This window comes from Myxocyprinus asiaticus, chromosome 11, assembly GCF_019703515.2.
Source record: "Myxocyprinus asiaticus isolate MX2 ecotype Aquarium Trade chromosome 11, UBuf_Myxa_2, whole genome shotgun sequence".
NCBI lineage: Eukaryota > Metazoa > Chordata > Actinopteri > Cypriniformes > Catostomidae > Myxocyprinus > Myxocyprinus asiaticus.
The window spans coordinates 31278394-31306188 of NC_059354.1; the positions used below are offsets into that span (position 1 = coordinate 31278394).

General features: G+C 38.4%; 1 protein-coding gene across 2 annotated transcripts in view; it reads right to left on the reverse strand.

Moving 5' to 3' along the window:
- The window catches only part of LOC127447986 (discoidin, CUB and LCCL domain-containing protein 2-like), a 33417-nt gene extending 6534 nt beyond the window's left edge, over positions 1-26883 (reverse strand). Inside the window, exons 1-13 of one of the 2 annotated variants that reach the window (XM_051710267.1) lie at positions 26814-26857; positions 26592-26706; positions 23319-23543; positions 22960-23097; positions 17550-17601; positions 17352-17424; positions 10072-10205; positions 9668-9708; positions 9002-9217; positions 2635-2759; positions 1925-2072; positions 1706-1834; positions 1024-1117 (exon numbers count right to left, since the gene is read on the reverse strand). In XM_051710267.1, the coding sequence (XP_051566227.1) occupies positions 1024-1117; positions 1706-1834; positions 1925-2072; positions 2635-2759; positions 9002-9217; positions 9668-9708; positions 10072-10205; positions 17352-17424; positions 17550-17601; positions 22960-23097; positions 23319-23543; positions 26592-26697 (1481 nt within the window). In that variant the 5' untranslated portion in view covers positions 26698-26706; positions 26814-26857. Of the gene's footprint in view, positions 1-1023; positions 1118-1705; positions 1835-1924; positions 2073-2634; positions 2760-9001; positions 9218-9667; positions 9709-10071; positions 10206-17351; positions 17425-17549; positions 17602-22959; positions 23098-23318; positions 23544-26591; positions 26707-26813 lie in introns of both variants that reach the window. The other variant, XM_051710268.1, reaches the window with a different exon arrangement.
- Between the last annotated feature and the right edge of the window lie 912 nt (positions 26884-27795).

The window sequence follows — 27795 nt, forward strand, 5'->3', positions numbered from 1 at the left end:
TCATATGACTTTCTGTCTTCCTTGGAACAGAAAAGAAGAAATTTTGAATGATATACTGGTCGGTTTTTCTATTACATTACAAAAAAGTAGGGGACGGGAGCTGTATTAACTGATTCACTGAAAATATCCTCCTCAAAAGAATGATTCATCATTACATCTCTCATGAAAGCGACTTAAATTTCGTTCTGTTACTCACACAAAGCTACCGTATGGCTTCAGAAGAGTCTTATGGATTATAAATATGGATCATGAGTCAAGTATCATACTATTATGATTCTTTTATGGTGCTTTTGTGTCATTGAAACAGATCAATATTTAAGTACTTTTTTACTATAAATTTTCCTCCCTGCCCAGTAGGTTGCAATATGCACAAAGAATGCAAATCGGCAAAAACAAAAGAGGAATACGAAAGTGGAGTTTGATAGTAAAAAAAGGACTTAAATATTGATCTGTTTCTCACCCACACCTTTCATTTAGCTTCTGAAGATATGGATTTTACCACTGGCATCGTATGGATTACTTTTATGCTGCCTTTATGTGCTTTTGGAGCTTCAAAATGTTGGTACTCATTCACTTGCATTGTATGGACCTACAGAGATATTCTTCTAAAAATCTTTGTTTGTATTCTGTAGAAGAAAAAGTCATACACATCTGGATGGCATGAGGGTGAGTAAATGTTGAGAGAATGTTGAACTATCACTTTAAGTCCCCATTCATTGTAATTGCATGGAAAAAAGCAACAACAAAATGCTTGCTTATGTGTTCCACAAAAGAAAGCAAGTTATACAGGTTTGGAAACATCCATATGAAATACTGTACTTCAATAATCCACAGATATTTTTATTCAGATTTTCTGCTGATCTGGATGCCAAACAATTAATTGAGGTATCCAAACGTTTTGCTGAAAACTTACAAAAATTAAGCACCAGATCTTTTGGTTAGAATCATACCCTAGTAAAGGTAAATTAACAGATTACTGTTGAATTAACTCAGTATTGGGGGGGGGGGGTCTACTGTACTGACCTGTTCTTCCACAGCCATGAGCACACCATCACTAAGACAGGTGTTGTCAGAACTATCACCAGTACAGGCACCAACACTGCCACCAGCGCCACCTCTGGAACATTTAAATAATGCATCAATAACTTTAATCTACAATTAGACTTCATTGCTTTGTTCCAAACCCTAGTTAACTACCTACAAGCTTCTGAAGCAAAGGCAATTGCAAACAACAGGCAGCATCATATATTTCCTAAAAGGACAAAACAATGCCAGAATGCATTGCGATGAGCTCTGTAAAGATTCATCCAAGAAGGCATACTGAGTCAAGGTAAATATTGAATATAAGTATTTATTTTATTCAGTAATGAAGAGCATCTATAAAAAAAAAAAATAAATAGATCCGTCTGATTAAATACCAGCTACTTTACACAATATTTGTGCTTATAAGAGTATCAAAACATTAGCTTAGCAACATGCTAAAGTTAGACTACTGGAATCAACTGTGAACGCTAGTTGTGTCCCTTGTGCACTTCATGTGAGCAGTGCTATTTGCGTGACATGCCAAGTTGCTGCCCATGTAGAGCATTAAAAAAAAAAAAAGCCATTAATGAGGTTCCATTTCAGTTAGTTGCTGCCACAATAGGTTCACTAGAGTTTGCAACAGAGCTCACATGTTCATTTATTGAATGAAGAATGTTCTCACCATCATGAGTGTGTGGAGGCACGGTAGTGTTTCGGATATTAGGTGTGTGTGTTGTCCTTTCCTGTAGAGGGGGCACTGTGCTTCTTCTGCGAGGGGGAGGAGGGGCTGGGTGGAATATTCTTGGCCTCGCTGACCAATAGAAATATATCCAATCATGTCCAGTGCATTTTACTAGTCAAACCTGAACCCTATTACATTATACTTTCTGATTAGTCTCACCTGCATGTGGCTGGCAGCCAAGTAGCTCCATTTTAAGGGCGATCCTCTGATGCCACTGGGAGGGGCATATTCGGATAAACCGTGCTTCAATTGGAGGAATAAAGTTGTTCCGCACTTCCTGTAAGTAGTTGGTGTTGCCTTGGAAAATCTGAGACACAAGGACACATTACCTTGGCAACAAAGAACATTTGGCCTCAGACCAAGGTCCATCTGATTCACATCTAATCAATGCGCTTCTCGTTAAGCTCCCTGACAGTCGATGGACATTCATTATTAATGACCAGAGAGTGCACTTTAATTTCAGGGTCCTTAAACCTCAGGAATGTAAACCCTTTTTTCCAGGAAATACACAAACAGTGATGTCATCCTGCAGCAGTTCCAGTACCCTCGAAAAAAATACCCCTGAAAATCAAATCCAAAGTGGAAATATTGCCCCTTAATGGAAAAGTTCATTTTTGACACAGAATGACACCCTAACTCTAAGAGAAAACTTTGTGCATGTTTAGAATTTAAAAACAAATATATATATATATATATATATATATTTACTTTGTTTATTAATCATTTTCTGAATAAGGATGTCTGATGAGAGGTTTTGACATATTTAGCTCACTTTTTTACACAGACAGAGACAATTTTGTACACATACACAAAAGGAGAATGGTAAAAAAAAAAAAAAAAAACAATTCTGCAAACAATCCTCTCTATACCTTGTTTTTATCTGATCCCACTTCTTCATAGGCTTCCCACTGCTGTCCATCATGGCTATATAGCACCTCGTAGGCCGAAACGTAAAACTGATGTTCTGAGAGGGTGGAGCCAGTGGTGGTAATACCTGAGAAAAGAGTAGACTGACTAATCAATCAAGACACAAACACACTGATCCCATCTCTCTCGTGGGCATGTGTGAGTGAGTGGAGCGTGTGGCTGCCATGCCAAGAGTGAGTGTTCTATATTTCTAACTAGATTTATTTTAGTTTCTAGAGAGTGGGTTAGTAAAATCTAATTTTATTTTGTTTTTGTGATATTGGATTTGGGTGTGGGGTTGGTGTACTGGGGTGTCTACCTCTAGTTTCATTACTGGGAGCATGGCTGGCCCAGGTGTGAGGAGACTGTAGTTTCTTACATGGCGTCATGCTGTAAAAATAGCATAGACTGTCAGTATAGAAGAGTGTAGTTTGATCGTTGGAGAAATTGTTGGTCATGAGAACGTTCTATCAGTGGCCCAAATTAACAATGCGATTAATATTAATCCTAAAAACTGTTGAACTTGCGAATATGTTGGTGGAATGTGGTGTAGTGATTGGAGGTGTTTTCACCCCAGAGATTTCTTTAACCACACCATCAAAAAGAGTGATTTTATCAAACGTGCCGCCGTTCATCAAGGATGATGTTTTGACCCAAATACTTTCACGTTATGGTAAACTTGTCTCGCCGATTAAGATGATTCAGATTGGTAGTAAATCTCCACTTGTGAAGCATGTTGTGTCATTTAGGCATTTAGGTATATGTCGGATGTTGTTGATGAAAGCACAGAAGAAATGCAGTCTGAAAGTATGTCGGCATGAGCCGAATGTATCTCAAACATTGGTGGTGGGAACAGAAGTGGTGGTAATGCCAGACATACCACTGTTAATCGAATCAGCTGACAAAGAGCGTGTGGCTGATGTTGAGGGTGAAAAAATTCTCAGATAATGTACAGTTACTTGAATGTACAGAGTTGCAAGATAGTAAAACTTCAGATGCGGTTGTATGTCAATGTTTGTCAGACGCTGAGGGAGGAATGTGTCTTCAAAGCGCCCCCAAAAAAAGAAGACTGAAACAGCGCCATATGACAAGCCAAAAAAAATCGGATATTATTGAGTTGAGTCAGACGAATACCAAGAGAGTGATCTCTCTGAATGTGTTGATTTGTGCAGTCCAAGTCTAGTCGAGAATGCAGTGTAGACGACATTAAGTTATTCTCGAAGATGACTAAAGATGCAAGAAAGGTTTGTATTAATGAATATTTTCCAGACGTGGACATTTTTTTGAAAAAGCAAGGCTTTTTCTGAGTGAAGGTTTTTTTACTGATCAGGAAGTGTACCGACTAAAGAAGATATTCACCAAATTAAACTCAATTAAGTGTTAATGGTAATAGTGAAAATGTATAAAACCCACTCTTTTATACTGCCACTTCTGCTTAATGTTCTTCTTTATTAGGAGAAATTTGTACTGCTTCATTAAACTTAAATGGTGCAAGAGAAAGCAGCACTGTGATGCTTTAAATGAAGTTGATTGGTTTAGAGAATATGATGGGTTGTCTATTTTAAATCATAATTCTTCAACTAGTGCTGGAGTTGCCATATTATTTTCTCTGTATTTTATTCCCTGTTCTTATCAGGTCAAAGAGATTGTAAAAAGTAGACTTTTAAAAATAAGGGCTCAATTTGAGAATCACAGTTTTGTTTTTATTTGTGTATATGTTCCTACTACTGCATTGGATAGAATTTTATTTTTTAATTTTACATTATGTAATGTGTTAAGTACCTGTAATTCTGAGGAGTACTTACTTCTGTGTGGAGACTTCAATTGTGCTGAACATTTTTTGGATAAGAATCATGTAGAGCCTCATATGTCTTCTCGTAAGAGATTAATTCAATTAATGCAATCAAATGATCTTGTTGACATATGGAGAAATCTCCATGGCGTTCCAAGGCAATATACATGGGTTCATTCATATAATTATCTGTTATCTATTGCAAGATTGGATAGATTTTATGGTTATAGACACCAATTAAGTATTTTTAGGAATTGTTCTATTGTTCCAGTCAATTTTTCAGACCATAATATGATAGTGTGTTTTAATTCTAAGTTCTATAAAACCAAAAATTGCTTACTGGCATTTTAATAATAATTTATTATGTGATAAGCATTTTAAAGAGGTTTTTATATATTTTTGGAAAGATTTTAGATTAATGAAATCTTCATTCCAGTCATTACAGCAGTGGTGGGACATTGCAAAAGTGAAAATTAAACAGCTACAGTATGTTTACAGTATTTTTATAATGTCACAAGAGATATAACCCATAAAATTAAAGTTTTAGAAAATTATAATCTTCAAATGGTCGCTGGTACTGATCGAAATCTTAAAAACATTGAAGCTTTTAATATTAAGAAAAAAAATCACTGGCTGATTTGTTAGAGGTAACGGCACAAAGAGCTCTGGTCAAGTCCCAATTTCAAAATATTGAGTTGGTGGATGCGCCCTCAAAATTCTTCTTTAATTTAGAAAAAAGAATGGTCAAAAAAGGATCATCCATGCTCCGTGTTCAGAGGCTGGAGTACTGTTTTCAGACCCTGTTTACATTTGCAAGAGGGCTTTTAATTTTTATTAAAGAGCTTTACAAAAGTGAGCTCATAAATGAACAAGTTGTTGACATCTTTTTTCATAATTTACCAAAGGTGTCTAAAGAGACTAATGAAGAACTCAATAGGGATTTGATCTTAGGAGAATTGCAAAAAGCCCTCCAAGGTATGGAGTGCGGAAAGACACCTAGTATAGATGGTTTGCCTGTTGACTTCTAGAAGTCTTTTTGGCCAGAGTTAGGTTAAGCCATATTTAGCCATATTTAATGAAAGTATAGCCAAAGGACGATTACCATTAAATTGTTAAAGAGCAATTCTTACTCTGCTGCCAAAAAAAGGAGACCTGAGTGATATTAAAAACTGGAGGCATGCTATAAACCTTAGCAATAAAGCCCCTTTTAAACAAATTAAGAACAGAATTAAGTGGTCCGTGTGTTCCGAACTGTAAAAATGTGTTTAAGTTATCAGCTTATGCTGATGTTGTTGTTGTTTAAATCAGTGGGCAAAAGGATGTAAACATGTTGTTAAAAATGTTAAATGATTTTTTAGAGTTTTCTCCTCCACAAAAGTAAACTGGTCAAAAAGCGAGGCTATGTTAGTTGGTGAGTGGTTGAATGGAGAACCAAGTCTCCCAGATAACCTAAACTGGATCTTGGAGTTTTTTTAGGAAATGAATTGTCTGTACAGAAAAACTTTGAAGGGACAATCGAGAAAGCGAAGTGTCGTCTTAAAAAAATGGAAATTTCTTCTGAAAACATAATATAAGGGACGTGTATTGATCATCAATAATTTATTAGCCTCCTCTCTTTGGCACTGCTTAGCTTGTGTTGATCCCCCTATACAAGTACTGAAATAAATTCAGTCAATTTTTATTGACTTTTTTTTGGGATAACCTGCACTGGGTATCACAGAATATTATTTATTTACCCAAAGGAGGAGGTCATGGACTTGTTCATTTACAAGCAGGACAGCAGAATTTCATGCACAGTTTATGCTAAGATGTCTTACTGGACCTTTGGACTCAAGTTGGAGATCAGCAACCTCTAAGATTTTAAAGAACTTCGAAGGGTTGGGTCTAGACAAACCTTTGTTTTGGATGGATCCTTTGAAAATGAACCTTGCCAAATTACCAGTTTTCTATCGGTTTAAAGTGTGGTCACTTATTACAGTGCAAAGGACTAACCACACAAGTTCTCTGTATTGGTTTTTACAAGAGCCTTTGATTTTTGGCTGGTGTGATGGGTTATATGATGGGTCTTTTCCTGCAATCACAGAAATACTCTTGAGTACCAATGTAACAACCTTTGGAAAACTATTAATTAGAGTTGAGAGAACCACAATTTCTGAACGTTGAAGAGGTAGCTATGAGTTTAGGGGCTTGGCCAGTTCGTAGAGTGGCCCAACTACTTGAGAAGTGGAAGTCTACACCTCAGAAGATGAGATTAAAATAACAGAAAATTACACAGAGGGACTGCTGAATCCAAATTGTAACAATTCTTTCCCTAATTTAGTTTTATTATTAACTAAATTAGAAATGTGTACAGGGTTTTTTTTGTTTTGTTTTTGCATACAGAAAAATTATTGTTTTTGGGTTCAAATCCAGTAGCTGGGAAAGCATTGTACAAAAGCTGTGTTAAATCATTGAACAAAAAAGCTTTTGATAATAAGGTTGATACTCCCTGGCAAGAAGTTCTTCAGTTAGGGGATGATGAGGCCAGAATGGAGAACATTCTATAAATCACCATTAGCAAAATGGGTGGAGATTTGCAATGGCGGACTTTGCTTAGTGCAGTTGCCGTTAATACCTTTGTATCAGTTTTAAATCCTAATGTAAGTTCGGAATGTCCATTTTGTCAATTGAGAGAGACTGTGTTTCATGTTTTTATGAATTGTTCCAGAATTAAGCCCTTATTTGTTGTTTTGCAAACATCGTTTAATTGATTTAATGAAACATTTTCAATGGGAATTTTTATTTTTGGTTTTAAATATGTTCATAGACAACGTTTTAAATGTCAGGTGTTAAATTTCCTGTTGGGTGAAACTAAAAGGGCAATTTACACTAGTAGGAAAAACAAAATTTATCAAAACTTAATTGTAATGTAATTGCTGTGTTCTCAACCTTAGTGAAAGCTAGAATATTAATTGACTTTCAGTTTTATAAGACTATGCAAAATCTTCTATCATTTGAACTGTTGTGGTGTCAGACAGGAGCTTTGTGTGATGTAATTGATAATGATTTGCATATTTTCTTAGATGATGTATTAAAAATGTAATTTATTTATTTTTTTAGACTAAGTGATGTTCTTAATGTATTAAGGAAATTGACTGTAGTAAATGTTTAAAAAAAAAAAAAATACTCTTTCTCCCTCTGTCCCTCTCTCTCTGCCTCTTAATTCAATTCATTTAAATTCAAGTTGCTTTATTGGCATGACAAAAGTACATTTTGTATTGCCAAAGCATTTAAAAACAACATAGAAAATAGTTTAGAACAGTTGAACAACTGAATTAGGATTTGAACAAGCAATATAAAAGGAAACACACTGAAAATCATAAAAGAAAAACAGATAAAAAAATGTATTATGATCCAATTATGTAACAAGTTAACTAACTAATGAACTATACAAACTGAATTAAACATTATCTGCATTCATGTGTAATGAGGGGTTTGCGGTGTGAGTGGGGGGTTCAATTTTAATAATACATTTATCGAATGCTCATTTCTTAGTTGTGATTGTCCCTCGGGAAATGGCAGGATGCTACAAATCTTGCAGCATATATTTGCACATTCGGCTTTTTCGCCGAGAATAAAGGGATGTTTTTCAGTTGGGGTGCAATTATTAAATTGGGGAAATATTCGTTAATTTTGGGATAATAGTGGTTTCTGATGATTTCATATTTTGGGCATTCCGTGAGGAAGTGCAGCTCTGTCTCCACCATTCCCAGATTGCAGTGGGAGCAGAGTCTCTCCTCAAGGGATACCCACGTCTGTCTGCGCCGCCCCGTCTCTATGGCCAGGCTGTGTTCGCCGAGTCTGTACATCATCAACACTTTTCATAAATTCACATCAGTCACCATGCTCAGGTAGTTTGCCACAGTGTACTCTCGATTTAGTGCAGATTAACATTCCAATTTGTGTAGATTTTTAATGGTGTTTGTCCAATTGGTGATGTATTTGTCTTTTTCTGTGTTTAGAATATGGTTGGTCCGAATGATTGCGAGTATGAGTTTGTCCTGAGGTTGGCTGATCTCTGCAGGAGTGAGGTTTGTCAGTCTCAGCAGCAACTGGCAGAGGGGACTCCTCGCCTCGCTCAACTCTTTGTGTTTTAGGGCTTTATAATGGTATGTGGTGGGGTCACTTGTCTTTAGGTGTTTCCAGAATTTGATGGCTCTTTTTTGGATGTTTAGAAGGAGTGGGTATTGGCCTAATTCTGCCCTGCATCCGTTGTTTTGTGTTTTTCTTTGGACTTTGAGTATTCTTTTGCAAAATTCTAAATGTAGAGTTTCAGTCTGAAGTTTTTCCCAATTTACAAAGTCAAATTTTATAGGTGGACTCCACACTTGACTGTCATATAATACAATTGGTTCAATTATTGATTTTAAAAATTTGAGCCAGATTTGAAATGGAATGTCAATTTTAATTGATCTTTTAATGGCATAGAAAGCCCTTTGAGCTCTCTCTCTCTCTCTCTGTCTTTCTCTCTCTCTCTCTCTCACACACACACACACTACCTGTTATTCTTTTCTCCTTCTTAAGGTCTACTTGAATCCATTCTTTTGTGTCGCTGTTGGCTGCTGCCCATGGACGTCCCAGTGTTTTGAGGCGGGCCCCTGTGGGGCCCCATTCGGTGGGTTCCTTTTCGTGACCACCCCATTCCCACATTGAAGAGGCTGTGATCTGAGAGCTGCTGACCACTCCCGACTCCAAACCCAAAGTGCCATAGCAACCTTTAAAAGAGAGACAATTGAGGTTTTTACTATTAGACCATCGAGGTCTGAGAAATTTCTGTAGGAGTGTCAGGTACCAATCTTTTGAATTAATAGATTTAAATGATTATACTTATTATTGTACAAATGTCTCCAAATTCCTAGCTGGTTTGCAGTGAAAATTTACTCTACACAAGCTCTCACAATGAGCAATATCTAGACAATAAAGTATTTTAGAGCAGCGAAATACTAGAAAAAATCTATTCACTAGAAATTTCCATGGATTTTACTAATTTCCATTACTTTTCTATGCCTGGGAATCATCATTTTAAAATTCACTGATATTTACAGGTTTTTGTGGGATTGCTGAATTAAGGAACTTTTTGACAGCATTCTGTAAGGTACTGCACGACCAACACATACTGCAAAGGGAATAGACATTTAGGTTTGGTATACTACTGATTCACTCACCGCTAGTTTTGAAGGTAAAAAGGCTGGGGGAGAGATTGCCACTGTAAGAGGGAGAAAGATGCAGAGCTATCAGTCAATCAGTCAGTCAGTCAAGTTAAAGAGATTTAAAAATAATCAGCCAAAGAGGGGGAACAAAAAGAAAAATTTGCATTCCAGAAAGAAAATAACAGTGCTTGCAAGGCAGCAAAATAATAAAGTTAAAGTTTTCGGCTATGGTTGTGTGTGTGAATAAAATGATGAAAATCTATTAAAAAAAAGCTTGAATAAGTTAAGCTGCTCAAGCTGCAATAGTTTCACAAAATTGTGGAGTAGTAGTATGCAGAATTTGCCTTGAAAGCACTGTAATCAAATGAAATAGCTTTTCCCATGAAGAAAGCAAACAAGAATTTAAATGGGTTACTCACGGCACAGATGTCACATTGTTAGCCAGTGAGCTTTCGTAGTGTGGGATGCCTTTGCTGCTGACCACGCTGATTTGCCCCCCCAGAGTGTTGGAGACCACACCCGCATGAATGCCGGCCAGACAGAGTGGAGAAGACTGCGAAGAGAGACAGAGAGACTTGAGACAGCTGACTCTCTGACTCACTCACCTAAAACCCACAAGCTGTGGGATGGTGAGGTCACATCCTGGAGGCAATATCACAGTGGTATCATTTTTGCTGCTATGATATACTGTAGAATGCTTACTGATTCATCAGTGGAAAACATTCCACAGTTTAGACACTGTTAAACATTGTTACATCCTCCCCGTAATTGTGCGTTCTGAGCACATAAATGACCAAGCAAAGTCATATTTACCAGTGAGATACACAGAATTCTAGATGATACCGATAAGCTGCTGACTTGTGATGTTGGAATGGGCATGTCAACATGAAAGATCATGGAAAGCAATGTATTAGCAAAATCATTTCAATTTTTTCATTTTAATAATATTAATTTGTTATGACAGATCATATAGTCAACTAATGTAAATCCAATGACTCACCCTTAGCAGTTTGTTTTATGTAAATGAATAATTTGTTAGATACCATGCATTAATAAACCATAATGGTTGTGTAAATGTGATGCAAGTGTATTCACTTATGCTTATTCACAAAGAGCTTTTGCCGTAGTTTATTGTGTTTTTCTTTTAGTTTGGCTTCTTCCGTATTTTGTTTTCGACTTGAATGCATGAATCGTAATAACAAATGCCCAATTCCGAGGTAGAAGCTTCCCAGACGCACTTGAAGGCAGCATTAAAGAATCATGGATCCAAATAAAATATATTGGTCATAATTGTTTTAATTGTGAATGCTAATTTCACAATTTATTTTATTATGCATTTTGTATACCGTTGATGAAGAATAGTGATAAATTTGGTCAAAAAACACTATTCATATAGCCGGTTAAAGAGGTGAAAGGCTTATAGTTCAAAAGTACATTTCCCAAAATTCCCATCATCTGTGGCTGCAGGATAATGATACAAAACACAGATAAAGCATCAATTACACACCTAATTCACATCATTAGCTGATTTTGTTGCATTAGGCTTAAAATTCCTCCCGTCTTTGTCAGTAATTGAAAATGAGAGAAACAAAATATGAAATTACTCAACACAGCCAATACACACTCATACTGCAAGTAGGAACTTCACAAGAGGATTTCTATTGTTTTTATTTAGACTGAGCTAATTATATTTTCTATCCCCCAAACAGGGCTCAACAATAAGGACTGCCCGATGGCCCAGGGCCAGTGTCAGAAAGATTCGGGCCAGTTGCAAGAGCTGTCACTTGCCCGATCGGACCAGTGCCAACATTAGTGTAAGCAAACAACAAGCGAGAGAGCACAAAAATTACACAGAGCGAGTATATTTATCTCGCAAAGACGCACAAATGCATAATATGCTGGACGCGCCAAGGCACAGTCACGTGCACGCACAAGATCGTGCAGACACTGAACGCACTCTCCTTGCACTGTCTTCGCTCTTTTCCAAGTGTCTTAGCAGTAGCTATTACCAATGTGTAGAAAATAGCAGGAAAAAAACCCACTTAATGAATTTCATAGTGAGATATAACGTCTTGTGCAACACTTTAAGTATCCCCACACATTCCGTGTTCAGAGTGTGCGAAATCCCCACATTTTACATGTTGATGAAAATTAGTAATCCACATATTGGAACCCAAGAAATCAGTTTCTTTCTATAGGACTGAAAATCCATGTCTCTCCATGCATATGTCTCATCATCATCTCTCTCCGTGCAGCGTAGACTGTTTAACATGCATGTGCTCTCGTAAAGGGACAGAACGCTAGTTTTATTCCCACTGTAAAAAAAACAAACACATTTTCTCTCATTAATTCGCCTTTAGAGATGAAGTGCCGAATGAAACATAATAACCTTTGTTAAACCCCAGTTATACACATGTCTGGAAATCACGAGCTGCTCAATATCCAAAATGTAAGTATATATTTAATTAGGTAATGTTTCAAAACGTAAACATTAATTTGACATGATAATGGTGTTTGATATGAAAAGAAGCAAGATCACTATGGCTATTAGGCTATTATTATCAGAGCTGTTCATCTGCAGGGTGAAGATGAAAATTTGAAACAGTCTACTTCATATCATCCTCATAAAATACCTGTTGCATGTCTCACTTCTGGACCATACAGGTATTTTTGTTTTTGTTCTTTGTATATCAGTCAGTGTTGGTCTTGTTTGGATTGTCTGATTTCATGTTATATACACATTGTTAATTCACAGATTAGGCCTAATATCTACCTACTGTATATTACACATCACAACCAATTTAGTAGCAAGTCTGTTCTCTCAGCCCATAATAAAACTTTAACTCAGTGAACAATCTTTGATTCTACTTGTGAAAACACTACACAGTGGCAAAAGTTGCATGACAGCATGACTAAACGGGTGACTGAAAACCCATCATCTCCTCCACAGAACTCTTGGCTTAAAAGCACATGTGTAAATGGCAGGACAGCTGAGGTTAATATTATGTATTTATGAATTTATATCTGTAAAACACATGTATGGGATTACATAAGGCATAAATCATATCTTGCAGATGATAAATGTGATTCAATTTTAGGGGACATTGTATTTTTTTTTCCCCAATTTGGAATGCCCAATTCCCAAAGTCCTCATGGTGGCGTAGTGACTCGCCTCAATCTGGATGGCGGAGGACGAATCTCAGTTGCCTCTGCGTCTGAAACCATCAATCCGTGCATCTTTTCATGTGGCTTGTTGAGCGCGGTACCGCGGAGACATAGCGCGTGTGGAGGCCCACGCTATTCTCTGCGGCATCCACGCACAACTCACCACAGTCCCCACCGAGATCAAAACCACATTATAGTGACCATAAGGAGGTTACCCCATGTGACTCTCCCCTCCCTAGCAACCGGGCCAATTTGGCTGCTTAGGAGACCTGGCTGGAGTCACTCAGCACGCCCTCGATTCAAACTCGTGACTCCAGGTGTGGTAGTCAGCGTCTTTACTTGCTGAGCTACCCAGGCCCCTGGGGAAATTGTATTAAAAACATAAGATATGTAAAAATATTTATCTTCGGACATATTTTTTTAAAGCCATGAGGTAAAAACAGCTATTTGTAATTTTTGTGTTGGGGCCAGTGAAAAGTTTGGCAGGGCCAGTAAAAATCTGAAGCACTGGCCTAACTGGGCCAGTAGAAAAAATCCTTAGCGTTGAGCCCTGCCTAAAGCCTAATCCCACACTTAACCCTCACACAAACTTGTGCATTTTTACATTTTCACTAAGACAATATTCAGTATTTATTAAGCCATTTTCCTCATGGGAATGTTTGCTGGTCCCCACAATGAAGGCGAATACAGGTTTTACTATCCTTGAGGGGACATTGTGTAGAGAAAACCTGACCCACACACACACTTATACACACAGATGGGACTGTGGAACCTAAAAGAGACCACAAACACTAGGCAAACTCTCAACACCCACACAAAGACACCGCAAACATACACCACTTCCTCTGGGCAAAATAAAGGACCACTCTCGCCATAAACAACACTGCGCACACACATTTATAAAGAGTCATATGGGCCCCAAACTAATTCTGAGGGTGTATCTGAGCTGAGAAAAAGACTTAATACTGCTGTCAGCTGGTCTGCATTAGAAAACCATTCAGCCAAACCTGATCTAACATCTCCCTGAGAAACACGCTGTCATACACACCGAAAAACATGCACACATACATCCATACAAACAGACACACATACCAGCAAGCCCCCTAGGAGACCAGCACTCTAAAACTGACACGCAGAATCAATTACAATAATTCAACTTCAAAAGAACATCTGATTCTCTCTATCTCTCTCTGTCTCTCCTCCTAACTAGCATATTCACACACCCTAAACACCATGTTTAAGCCTGCGCCATGTTCTCAAAGGACAACTGCCTTTTGTGTTCAAACTGAAAAATTCACATGTGAAATCATCCAAAAAGTTTAAAGCAAGCAGGAAACTGTGATGAGGTAACCTGCAATGACCTAATGTACAGCCAAGACAGTTAGAAACTTATGACAGTACATACACATTAAGGCAAGTGCATATCAGGACTAAAACAATAATTCATCTTTTAAAACATAAATGTTAATGATTTAGTCTCACTGAAATTGTACAAGTCTAAATCATACCTAGATAATGCGATTGTAGCTCTGCTTTCTCCAGTATGTATCACACACGTTAATCGGACCACAACTAAACTCGTCGTGTGATTCCAAAGATAGAGTTGGCATGTGACGTGCATTATTATTTGTAAAACATGATCATTTTCCACCCTTTTTCTGACCCTCTCTTTTAGAAATGCTTGGTTTTGGTGCTGTTTCTCCTTTAAGACTTGACAGTAAACACCCACTGTTATGATTTGCTCTCGACATGTGGCCCGTTCTTTGTACATTGATTAGGGAGTTATCTGGATTTCATTGTTGACAATTTGACCCGATCGTGGATTGTTGCGTTCTTCGAAGAAAATCTCAGAGTTGCTGTCATGGCAACAGGTCTGTAAGCTCAAACCCGCTCGGGAGCAGGCTTATTTAACGTAAACAGGATTAAATCACAACTTTATAAGCAGATACGATACTGGAAGTCGGTCCAAGCCTCTGAATTATTCTTACGAGAGCACCCTTTTGAAGCAGAGGCGATAATCAATTTAGTATAATTATAATTTTATGAATAATTTCACATTTATTAAAATAATAATATTGTAGATAATAATAGGTACAGACCATTTTACTCAATTAGAGGCACTGCTTTAGTTGTGAGGGAGTAATCTACTTCATATATATATTTTTTTATTTATTTTTACTTTTTTCACAATTGTTCAGATTTTTTCTTCATGCATAAACTTTGTTTTCTGTCTGCATTGACCTTGGTTCTTAGCGCCCTCTACAGCTCAACAGATGCAAAGAACTTAATGAAAGAATGTTGTCTGCATTTGTGTTTTCCAGCCATGTAAGAACTCAGGCTTTTAAAGATTGCTTTTATTCCCTCATGCATTTGTAAAGTTCATGTAAGTACATTGAAACAATAATAAAAGTTGCAAATCAAAAGTAAGTGCAACTGAAAATAATGTTATACATTCAATTTATTCACAACTCTTCAGATTACTTTGTCTGTGGTTAACATTTATATCATATTCATATTTTTACTAAAGTTTATGACGTCATTACATTGGACTGTCGTGTCACCAACCAATTGCTGCATTGCTGATCATGGTTTCAAGTAGCAATACATGTACCCTTGTCTGTAAACACTGGAATTCATAAATATCTCACACAACTCAATCCAGATATACTAATCAAATCTGCTCATGCGTTTGAAGAACAGAATTAGATAGAGAGGAATTATCGCGATGAGAAGATCTTTAATATGCCACATCATCTCAGATTTATCAAGCGACGTATGAATTATGGGCTCCTGCTCTCTCCTTGCCATCACACTGCTCACCACTACTGGGCGGGGCTGTGGAAGTAATAAGGTAAGTAGGCGTTGATGTGTTGTTGTGGAGGCAGTCAGATCCAAATATCTTACACATTGTGACATTGGGGCAGCATCATTATCGCTTTTCATCATATTTTTTTTTTTTTTAACCCAGTCAAATTGAATTTTATATTACTGCAATAATAATAATTTTAAGTTAAGAAATTGTTAAAGAAATATATTATTGTATAATAACAATCATCATTATAACTATAATAATTTATTATTATTTAATAGGAATTTATTTCTTTAACAATTTCTTAACTTAATATGCATTCCCACTAAACCCTCAAGCCTTTATTTCGGTGGAAGCTTTTATTTTGAAAACTGAAGGGACAGAAATGTATGTTGTTTGAAGTTCAGGTGACAACAGCCTTTTAATGCAGTGAAATGCTGTCAAAAAAACAAAACAAAAAAAAAAAAAACACCCTCATGGGGTTATTTTAAATGCGTATAGTAAATTATAGTGGCCAAACATAGAGGTATGCGAAATTACGCAAATGTGCAATGAAAGTAAATCTGGGGTGCTTTAAATAATGCGCTCAGTGCATGTTAGCACACCTAACTGAACTGCACATCTGTCACTCAGGGCACCAGATAGATTGAGTTCATGTGGATGGAGCACAGAACCACTCAAACCACAAGTGTAATACAATGATCCCATTTACATGTATTTAAAAAAGCACTACACACTACAGACAAAACAACCGTGCACATAGGCGTAGCACATCGGGCAGCGCGTTGAGACTATTTATTTATATAATTAAACAGCAGCCCTCACGGTTTGAAAATCGCACTGGGTCATATCAGGATTTCGATTTTATTTCGGTTAATCATTCAGCCCTACGAGGTATCAGTGATTGTTTTTATTTAATCTCGAGGCCTCTGTTACACTTTAGAACCGTTTTAACTGAAGAATCATCTGGCAGAGTAACACTGAGGAATAAAAAGCATAGATTTTTGCCAATAATTGATAAAATATCAGCACAGATGAATCGGTAAATCGGTAAAACCAATATATCGGTCTATCTCTACTTTGGTGTACACGGACAAATCATACCTCATTTAATTTTTACATTTAATTTTCAAAAACAAACAAAACACACTTATTTTAATGCACTTACAATGGAAGCCGAGGTGGTAAGCGAGCAGCACCACAAATAAGCATTTCAAATACGCAACTATCACACTGTTTTTAAGTATAAACACAACACTTAAAAATGAAGTGTGTAATTTCTACATCACTGGCATAATTCAACGGATTTGCGAAAATGATAACATCCTGTCTCCCAATCACATTGTCCAGGCCCCAAACAAATAGAGCAATGTTTTCACACCACCACAGAGCCAGTGTTTACACTTTTTGTGGGATCGACTGCCCAATAATAAGAATTGCAAATAAATCTTTTGTTCACTGAAGAATTAATGTAAGTGCTTTCAAAACAATATGAGCTTCACTTTTCTGCTTTTAAACCTTCTGGCCTTCTTACCAGCTAGACTACCACTGTAAGTGCATTCGGTTTTAGTTTGTACTGTAAAAAGAGCGCAAGTTGTATTTATCCTACAATATCCATTTAAAGACAGGAGAAAAGAGTCACAAGAGGCCAACAATATCATGACAGACTGAGAGAGAGGGAGAAAGCATATTAACCTAACACCCAGATAACAGTGGCATACTTACGTCTCTGTATCCATGGGGTATGGTTCCCGAAACCTCTCCGAAATCAGTCAGGCATCCCGCAGGACAGAATTTACTGCAAATGCAGGGTAGGAAAATAAGACACACACACACACACACACACACACACACACACACACACACACACACACACAAACAAAACATGCACACACACACCCAATCGGCTATATGAGTGGGTACCTGAACTCGGCTTCAGTGAAGTGCTCTCCTTTCTCAAGGCAGGTGATGAGATCTGTAGAGAACAAGAAAACAGATGCATTTTCTTCCCATTTCTTTGAAAACCCTTGAAATTTATTTACCTCTGTCAGATAAATCAGCACATCAGAAGGTTGCCAGGGTTACGCTCTCAGAAAATATGTCTCTCTGTGTGTATGCAGGTGTTGTGTGCATTCAATGAGTGACTCAATAGGTGATGTAATATACTGGTGTATTATATTTCATAATTGTGGATAAAAGCCTCCATCTGAATGAACAGATCAATACCAACTAGACTTACATCCGTTACGTTGAAAATGTGAGTGGTTCTCTGAGTTCCTATGATATCCTTGTTCATAGATATGGCTCGGGTTTCTCATTCATTGCGAGTCCATGGGATTTATTGCCCACTGTATCATCCTCCAGGCTAGAATCATAAGTTCGATTGCTTAAAAAGAAATAGCATACCTCTCCTCAACAAGCCACATGATCTGTAGCACGAACAGTGCAGAATGACTTAGGACACTGATGTGAAATACTTGGGGTTAGGCGTTTGTTCAAACCCCTAAAACCAAATATGAGCAATAATAATATTGGTGCTTGCCTTAGCAACTAATAACTCCAGTGAATACAGTATGTGCATATATACAATGTGAATACAGTGTGTGTGTGTGTGATTGTTTCTCAGGTTCAAGTTATTTTGTGGTGTTATTCAAGCCATTACTCATACCCACAGCATAGATTCATCTGTCTCTTTCCTGACTCATGGGAAATATGATCTTTCTCTCCCTCTCTCTACACACACACACACTCAGTACTGGGGTAAACAGGTGGAGCTCCCACATGGCACTGTGAACCCCTGACCCCAGGCAGTTCCAGAGGTCAAAGGGCAAATGTCACTGTTAAGAAACAGCTAACACAGAAGTCCAAAGTCCAAACTCCAAAGTTTTAGAGGCTTAGGATGTAGCGCGCCATACAGAGCAGAGAGCACCTTCACAGAGCCTGTGTCTTTGTGCATCTTACATGCTGTTTGAGTTGAAGATGTGCTTATAATGCAGCTCCCACAAACCGAAACTTTCATCCTGCATTACACTGTGTCCTAAACAGATGTGTCATAATAAAGCATAAAGCGATAAAAGTTTCCTTGTGAATCGGAGTGTTTGTTCTGAAGCAGACCACACATTTTCAGCAATACAGCATAGCATGCTATAAATCAGTGGTTCTCAACTAATTTTGCTTCAGGAACCAGATTCTACATTGGAAATCAAACGGCGACCCACAACAGTAAAAACGTAACCTGTATTTAATGTATTCTGGGTCGCATTTCCTTTTATGTTGCATAGTTTTGTTCATGGTTTTCAAGTACATGCATCAAGTGACATTATTTTTGTTGTTGACCTCAACAACAAAAGCAACAGGAAGTTTTCTCTCCTGCCTTTTAAAAATTGAAGTGCATATTTAATTATATGAGCCCATTATTATCCTGTTTGTTTCCTAATTTCAAACATAATTCAAACAGAACATACATACTACACAGGAGGAAAGGCTCCTCATTACCATGGTTAGGTCAGTGTAGCTAGTCTTAAATAATAGTAATAACAATAATAATTTATAGTATTTATGACAAAATAAATACTAGCTAAAACACATCTTGAAACTTTAACTACAACTGCCACTGTTGATATAAAATGAGGTCTAATAGATTCTACCTTTAGATTATTTCATATGAAACTATAACAGTTACTTTTACTCATGTAAAATCGTGAAACAATTTTGTAAAGGTGATGATGCATAATGAAAAAAACAAATTGCACATAGCACAGTGATGCTCTTTTCCTCCTCAGTGCTGTTTGGCATGTCAGGGCTGCCTACTGTTTGAGAGGTTCTACTTGACATCCTCCGTAATGCTTTAAACTAGAAAAGTCTCACTAGAATTGAAATTAGTCACATCAGTTTTGAGGTCTGCGCTCCGCAATATCGAGGGAAGCCCGGTTGTTGCATGCGCGCACCAGAGAGAAGAGCAGATCATGATCGTGAGCTGGTTCCGTTACACTCATGCAAAAGTGCAGAAGAGAAGCTTTTAGTTGATTGAGAGATTATCATTAAATCTGCCTCGGCAGTCCTAAATAGGCTATCACTTGGGCGGCCGCCGAAATACACTATATTGCCAAAAGTATTCGCTCATCTGCCTTTAGACGCATATGAACTTAAGTGACATCCCATTCTTAATCCATAGGGTTTAATATGACGTCAGCCCACCCTTTGCAGCTATAAAAGCTTCAACTCTTCTGGGAAGGCTTTCCACAAGGTTTAGGAGTGTGTTTATGGGAATTTTTGACCATTCTTCCAGAAGCGCATTTGTGAGGTCAGACACTGATGTTGGACGAGAAGGCCTGGCTCGCAGTCTTCGCTCTAATTCATCCCAAAGGTGCTCTATCGGGTTGAGGTCAGGACTCTGTGCAGGCCAGTCAAGTTCTTCCACACCAAACTCGCTCATCCATGTCTTTATGGACCTTGCTTTGCGCACTGGTACGCAGTCATGTTGGAACAGGAAGGGGCCATCCCCAAACTGTTCCCACAAAGTTGGGAGCATGGAACTGCCCAAAATCTCTTGGTATGCTGAAGCATTCAGAGTTCCTTTCATTGGAACTAAGGGGCCAAGCCCAGCTCCTGAAAAACAACCCCACACCATAATCCCCCCTTCACCAAACTTCACAGTTGGCACAATGCAGTCAGACAAGTACCGTTCTCCTGGCAACCGCCAAACCCAGACTCGTCCATCAGATTGCCAGATGGAGAAGCGTGATTCCTCACTCCAGAGAATGCGTCTCCACTGCTCTAGAGTCCAGTGGCGGCGTGCTTTACACCACTGCATCCGACGCTTTGCATTGCACTTGGTGATGTATGGCTTGGATGCAGCTGCTCGGCCATGGAAACCCATTCCATGAAGCTCTCTACGCACTGTTCTTGAGCTAATCTGAAGGCCACATGAACTTTGGAGGTCTGTAGCGATTGACTCTGCAGAAAGTTGGCGACCTCTGCGCACTATGCGCCTCAGCATCCGCTGACCCCGCTCTGTCATTTTACGTGGCCTACCACTTCGTGGCTGAGTTGCTGTCATTCCCAATCGATTCCACTTTGTTATAATACCACTGACAGTTGACTGTGGAATATTTAGTAGCGAGGAAATTTCACGACTGGACTTGTTGCACAGGTGGCATCCTATCACAGTACCACTCTGGAATTCACTGAGCTCCTGAGAGCGGCCCAATCTTTCACAAATGTTTGTAGAAGCAGTCTGCATGCCTAGGTGCTTCATTTTATACACCTGTGGCCATGGAAGTGATTGGAACACCTGAATTCAATTATTTGGATGGGTGAGCGAATACTTTTGGCAATATAGTGTATCTTCAATGGGAGAACCATGGCATTGCTCTTTCCATGCTGTCCGTGACCCAGTCCGAATAGACCTGTGACCCACTTTTGTGTCGCGACCCACCAGTTGAGAAACACTGCTATAAATGGTGTTGCTGGCTAAGGCAATCATCACTATTATTATTGTTCATACATATGGTATACATATTATTATACATTTAGAGCCCTATTTTAAGTAGAGTTATTCTTTTATCCATGATGTTTTGGTGTTATACTTTCATTTTAAAGTCTTGTTGTTAGCCTATTTTTGAATAACTGAATAACAGTTTTTTTTTTTTTTTAAATCCCTAAACCAAGACCAAATTTTCAAACACTAACTCCCCCTAGAGCTTTCAAGCCACATCCACCAAATGTAGCACAGACATTGAGACTGTTCTGGAATAGTGTGCTTTTTCTTTTACAACTGATCGGACTTTTCATAAAAATTCCATAGACTTACGGGCCAATGAAACACTCATTTATTAAAACTCCAACTGTCAAGAATTCAAATGTAAAGAAGAAACCAACAAAAGGCCTTTGATCTTCAAGTTGCAATCTATCTATCTATCTATCTATCTATGGCTATGTTCACACAGTCAGTGTTTGGGATTGACAACCATATTTACTTACAGGTGTGAGTCTTGAAATGTCCTGTTCAGACAACAGCTTACAGTAGCAGTTCGAATACTGTATGAACGAACAACCGAAGTCACAACAGTATTCTAACAGCTGTAACCAAAGTGACAGTGACTAAAAGATGGCGATGTACATAACACCATCATGTCTTTTCACAAATGCCACTGGGTTATTTAATAAGTCCAATCGAGGCGCGAGTTCATCCATCAGATAATAATTTACCGACAGCATCTTTGAATTATTTTTAAGTGCGTGCAGAATGCAGCTTTTGTGTCGCACGGCTCGCACCCACGAGCAGCTCCAGTGGAAGACAGCGGTTGGGTCTTCGGATGACACAGCTTAATTCTCCATATCCGTGTTAACGAAACCCCACATAAAACATGAGACACGCTTGTGTAAAGTGCAGCATGGCTCTCACTGTACATGACGTAACTAACAACTAGTTGTCCAGTACGGTTCCATTCACACAGCACAGGCTTGCCGAGAATGCAGTTGTGAGACCTGAAAATTTGCGGGTGTCAGTTCGGTTATAGAATGCGGTTGTCACTCTCGTAAATAACCGAACTGTATGTGAACGAAACCATATTAAGCACTCAAAACAGGTTTGACAACTGTATTCTGCTGCTGTGTGAACATCTTTCATATAGCATACACAATGTACATATACATATAAATTACATAATAAAAAGTCGCCATTTCAAATTGTTCATTTTGTAGTAACACCAGTTTCATTCACTATCCTGCAAACTCATCAACGTCACTTTGTTCATTCTTGAAGTACAAAAACCTTTGTAATTTTTGTGAGTATGGTGACTAGATTCACAACTTTGGACTGCCACCTGCACCGCATCATGTCCTGTGTGTGATACCTGTGCCTTGCCCGTCCTTCTGTCCTTCTTTCCTACCTAACTACCTACATACCTACGTCTTTCTATCTGTCACACTCTGTCTTTTTGTCCATCTATTTGTCCTTCTAACTTTAAGATTTTTTTTATTCTTTCTAAAACTTTCAGACCAGGCTTTGTCAAGCCAACATTAAAGTTTGTACTAACAAACTTTACCTACCTAGTTTATTTACATTATTTTTGTTTAAAAATTTCCTATGTCTGTTTATGTTTAATGCGTATGCATTGTATGTGTTTTTCTGTGTGCCAAAGGTAAATTTCCATTCTATAGCAAACTAAAAGGATAATTTGGTGTAAACTAAACCACACAGTAATCTGAACAACCCTAATTCTAAGTATTAAACTTCTATGTATATCTCGACCCAAACTGTTTGTTCTACAGACATGAATAATGGCAAAACCTGCCTATCATTCATAATGTTTCTGAATAGAGTGGTTACCTGTATGCTGATTGGTGGTGTAGGAGAGGAAGAGGCCACGGCCGTTGCTGTGTGGTCCACTCATGAACTGCACTGTGACCTGATGCCCCTCTGATTCTATAACAACATCTCTCCATTCTCTCCCACCACAAAACTTCACTGCAGAGAGAAGATCGATATGATTTTCAATCAGCAGTCTGTACATTAGAGGCAATTGTTTTACTATCCCATAATTATAAGTCTTGTAACTTCTTATACTTTCTGTTCCCAACATAACTTTCACATGCATTTCTCCATTTGTAAAGGGCAAATGTGACCAAAGACCAGAAAAAAGTAGCACAAAAAAAGCACATTGAGATAGTACAGTAAGTGTTTCTCACCAATTTCTGTTCGTCCAGGTCCGATGCCATTATAGAGTCTGATGTAAGACACCTGGCAATTGTTTGTGTTGATGTCGAGGTCCGCAATGCGCACAAGTATGGTGTGTCCAGCAGTCACACTGATGTCCCACTCACACACAGAGTGCGAGGGATAGGACAGAGGATAACCTAGAGACGCCAGGCTCCCAGTACCCACACCTAGCACAGTGTGTCCACAGCCGTCCCCTGAAACAGAAACGCTCATACACTCAGCAGAGATCCGTGTAGAGCTAATGATTTGTAAATGAACACTTATCTATGCTAATATGTGCATGTATCATTCTACACAATAAATGCTTCTTAGCTTGATGTTTTGCTTTCCAGTGCAATGACATTCATAAATTTTTAAACAGGGCTTAAATGTTCTAATATTACTTGAGGCCACTGCATGTATATAATGTTTATCTTTAAAGCTTGTTGAATGTGGAATCTTAAGTGGGAGAGAGAAACAGGGAGAAAGAGAGAGATGAGATTGCATTGCAGCTGCTTGTGCCGCCTGTCACGCGTTTACACACCGAATGAATTTCTGCTTGCGCTGTTCTTATGTAATCTGTGTTGGACAATATTCAGACCCCCAGAGCAAAAACAACAGCCCCACACACACGTACACACCTATAATCTGCAATGTTTCCCCTACAGAGCTCCACCCACACAAGCCTTACATTTCTAAAGTTTCTTTCAACTTTTCAGCACGGAAAATAAAATAGTGTGCTCAGCTGTTTCAAACAATGGAAGGGAAGACTGGGGCTAGATGTCACATTTATACTCCAGTCACCAATGAATATTTTTTAGGGTAGGTTTATATCTGACAGCCATTTTCTGTATAAACACCTGGTTGTTTTAGCTACAAAAAACTGTAAAAAAAACAAAAACAAAATTATGTTATTGTCCTGGTAAAAAGATACAGTTGACCCCACATTGACCTTTTGGGACAACAAGTCCCTCTTGCTGGATGTGAAATTAAAGGGTCACGAAAGGGTCATAGAGCACTTTGTTTCTCCACAATTAGTTTTATGTCATCCACCGTCAATACAAGAACGAGGTAAGATCTGAATTTACTGACCATACGGGCTGTTGTGTGCATTTGTTTACCTCTGCTTTTAGCATTCGGCCATGTATGGGTATTGCTGTTTTTCATTATGTCATTCATGATGTCAATCAACAGTGCGCTGTCACTATAATTCAGCGTGAGCAGCGCAGCAAAAATTCACTCGGTACTTTGCACTGCTGCGACGCTCCTGATACGCTGCTTCTGCTTCCAATGTGAATACTTTAACCTGTTAACATGGGCGCTGAAAAAATATGCGCTGTTTACGCTCTGCTTCAGTGTGCTGTGTGCAACAGCCATTGCATTTACTGATATATAGCCCTTATGACAACATCCCCGTGTGACAACTAGCCCTGGTCTCCCCTATAATCTGTACATATAAGGACATCCTATGAATAAAATTTGATTTCACTGTGTTTTCTATTTAAATGACCACTTATGCATGAACCACCTTTTGGATACAGATATCACCTGTCAAACAACTCGAGAATGCGCATAAGCATTAGCTATACAAGCCGGGCAAACTTAGTTTTTTAGCGTAATCTGAGGTAAATAAGCACAATTTATGATACCAGTGTTGTCAGATTTTACTACTGATTTGAAATATGTTCTTTGATCGTAATCTTGACCAAACATTTTGGTCTTTCCCCATTCAAGTAGATAGAAGCTGCACTTTTATGCAGCTTGTTAATGTAGTAAAACAGCTGCCCGGGAACGTTCCAAAGATGGCCACCGAACTGACTTGCTAAAAAGACTTTGGTCTCAAATAATGTCCAGATTTACTGCGTGGGATGATCCTAACACATTCAATTTACATTTGTAAGGTGCTGTCTTCATTGAGGTTTCACTAGTTTCTACATTCTCCATTATTAACAATTGTTTGGTCAGACCAGCAACGGCAGGTAACTCCGCCCCTTCCGCTACGTACGGCAAGCCACGGGCGCTGGGTGCATGAAGTGCTCAACATTCCACACTCTGCTTTGACGTTGAAGAAGTGCATCATCCGGGTACTTGTAGTACACTTCCATTTTTGCATTTTCAATGTTAGCATACTACTCACACCACTTATACTACAAAATGACGTAGAATAGTGCAGAAGTGTGCAGTCTGGAATGCACCTTAAGATTGACAATGCTTTGCCCTACCAGTTCATCTACAGAAACTCTATCCATTGTGCTCTTGAACAAAACACTTATCTTCAGATTACATGAGAAGGACTGAACCTGTAATAAGTGTACAGCTAGTTGCTTTAAAATAAATGCAATAGCTTTCAGTCAGCGGCTTTACAGAATGCACATGCACTCACTACATATTTGGGAAAGGAGAGGGGGCAGCAGCAAGCCCATGTAAGGCGTTGCGTCATCACCTTTTTCTGCTGCTCCAGCTGTTGCATAGAGCAACAATGTAAGATGTTTACAGCAAACACGTTTTTGCATCTGTCAGAGCTGTTTTTCAGTTGTATAGCTTTGTAAACATGCGCTAGGCTAGATGGACGACCTTTGATGTCTTGTCAGGTTTAAAATAACTTGCCTAGTGGAAAAACCAGCTTAAGCTATTAGCTGAGTTTTGGAACATGATAGCTGGTTTAAGCTGGTCATTAGCTGATCCAAGCTGGTCATGAGCTGGTCCAAGCTTGACCAGCTTGAGCTGGTGTGACCAGCTTGAACCAGCTCATGACCATCTTGGACCAGCTCATGTCCAGCTTATACCAGCTACCATGTTCCAAAACTCAGCTACCAGCTTAAGCTGGTTTTTCCACCATGGTTACTCTTTTGGGAACGCGTCTCGAGACCACTGTGTTATATGCATTGCGTTTAGTATTTTTAAGCGCAAAAAAGCGTTCAATATGAACGGCTCTAACAATTTACAGCGCAAATTCGTTATTTAGCTGATGTTTTTACGCATACTTAGTTGCAATAAACTCATTAAGGTTCAGCCCTCATGGTTAATTGTTGTTGGTGTGATTAAGTGTCTTGATCAAGAGCATAATGGTGAAAGTTCACGACTGCATTTGGGGTTTGAACCTACAATCATTCAGTAACCACCCCAGATCTGTAACCACTAGACCACAGCACCCCGAGAGTTTGTTGTGAAACCGTAATTAATCCCAAACCCAGGTGGTGGTGATGCTGTTTAAGAGGCGTTTTACCAACTCATAAAACCCCCGGCGTGGGAAGATCACGTACCCTTCTGCGCCCGCGAGCTTCTGGTACCGAGGAGGAGGATGAAGACGATCGGGATGAAGACGGCAGCCCCTCCGGTCCCTTTGCCCACCATTACCGTCGCGTCCATCCCAGCAGCCTGCAGTCCGAATGCATAATGCAAAAGTGTTCTGATCCAGTGTGTGTGTGTGTGGACTACTATCGAGATGGTTTTATTAACGCTTCCGGAACACTTCAGCCGCTCACCTTTAGAACAAACACGGGCTCTTCATCCCCCGATCTATTGCACGACTTCCTCAACTTCCGCTCCTCCCACCGCACAGCGGCCCCTAGATGGGAATTCTGTGGTATTCCATGAATTGTTGTGGATATGGAAAGATCAGGGACTTGTTTTTGTTTAACTGAAAGATATACTCTGAACATTGGACAAAAGTTCAACATCATGCGAGAAAACAAATTTGTCAGAGTTTAAAAAAATAATTCGATATAATAGTAGAAAAGAAATGTGCAAATATAGATAATTGTTGCATATAAAGTCACATTTCTAGAGGACAGAGGCTTTTGATTGATAAAGTCACATCAGTGAAGAACATTTACTAAAATAATAATAATATTAATAATGTATGTGATTGGTGTTTTTGTTTTTGTTTTACTGAAATATATACTCTGAATATTGAACTAAAATTTAATATTACAGTAGGATACAACAAAGCTAAAGGTACTTTGCTTTTTGTTGTTGTTGTTGTTGTGTTGATTACAATTTCACAAAAGAAATAATAACAGAATGTTGTTTTGATTAAAATTCAGTATATATTAAATAATAATAATAATAATAATAATAAAAGATGGCAATGGGGCCTTTTACCCTACACTTGGGGTAAAAGGCCCACACAATTGGGGTAAAAGGCTCCTGGGGGGTTTATAGTGATATCATGCAGATATAGGGGCAGTAGTTATGGTGCAAAATTTGTCAACTAATGCAAATAATTTTGAGACAGCAAGGTGCTTTTTTTATTATTATTATCATTATTATTATTATTATTATTATTATTATTATGCTTAATCAAAATAACTACTTCTGGAAATGGTGCACCATTTCCTGTTAATTTCAATCACATTTGGCATTTCATAACATCTCATGTGTTCTATTAACAAATTAATATCCGTTGTGATTAGATCAGTCAGTGAGCCCACTTTGAACATTTTTCATAACAAATCTATTCCCCCA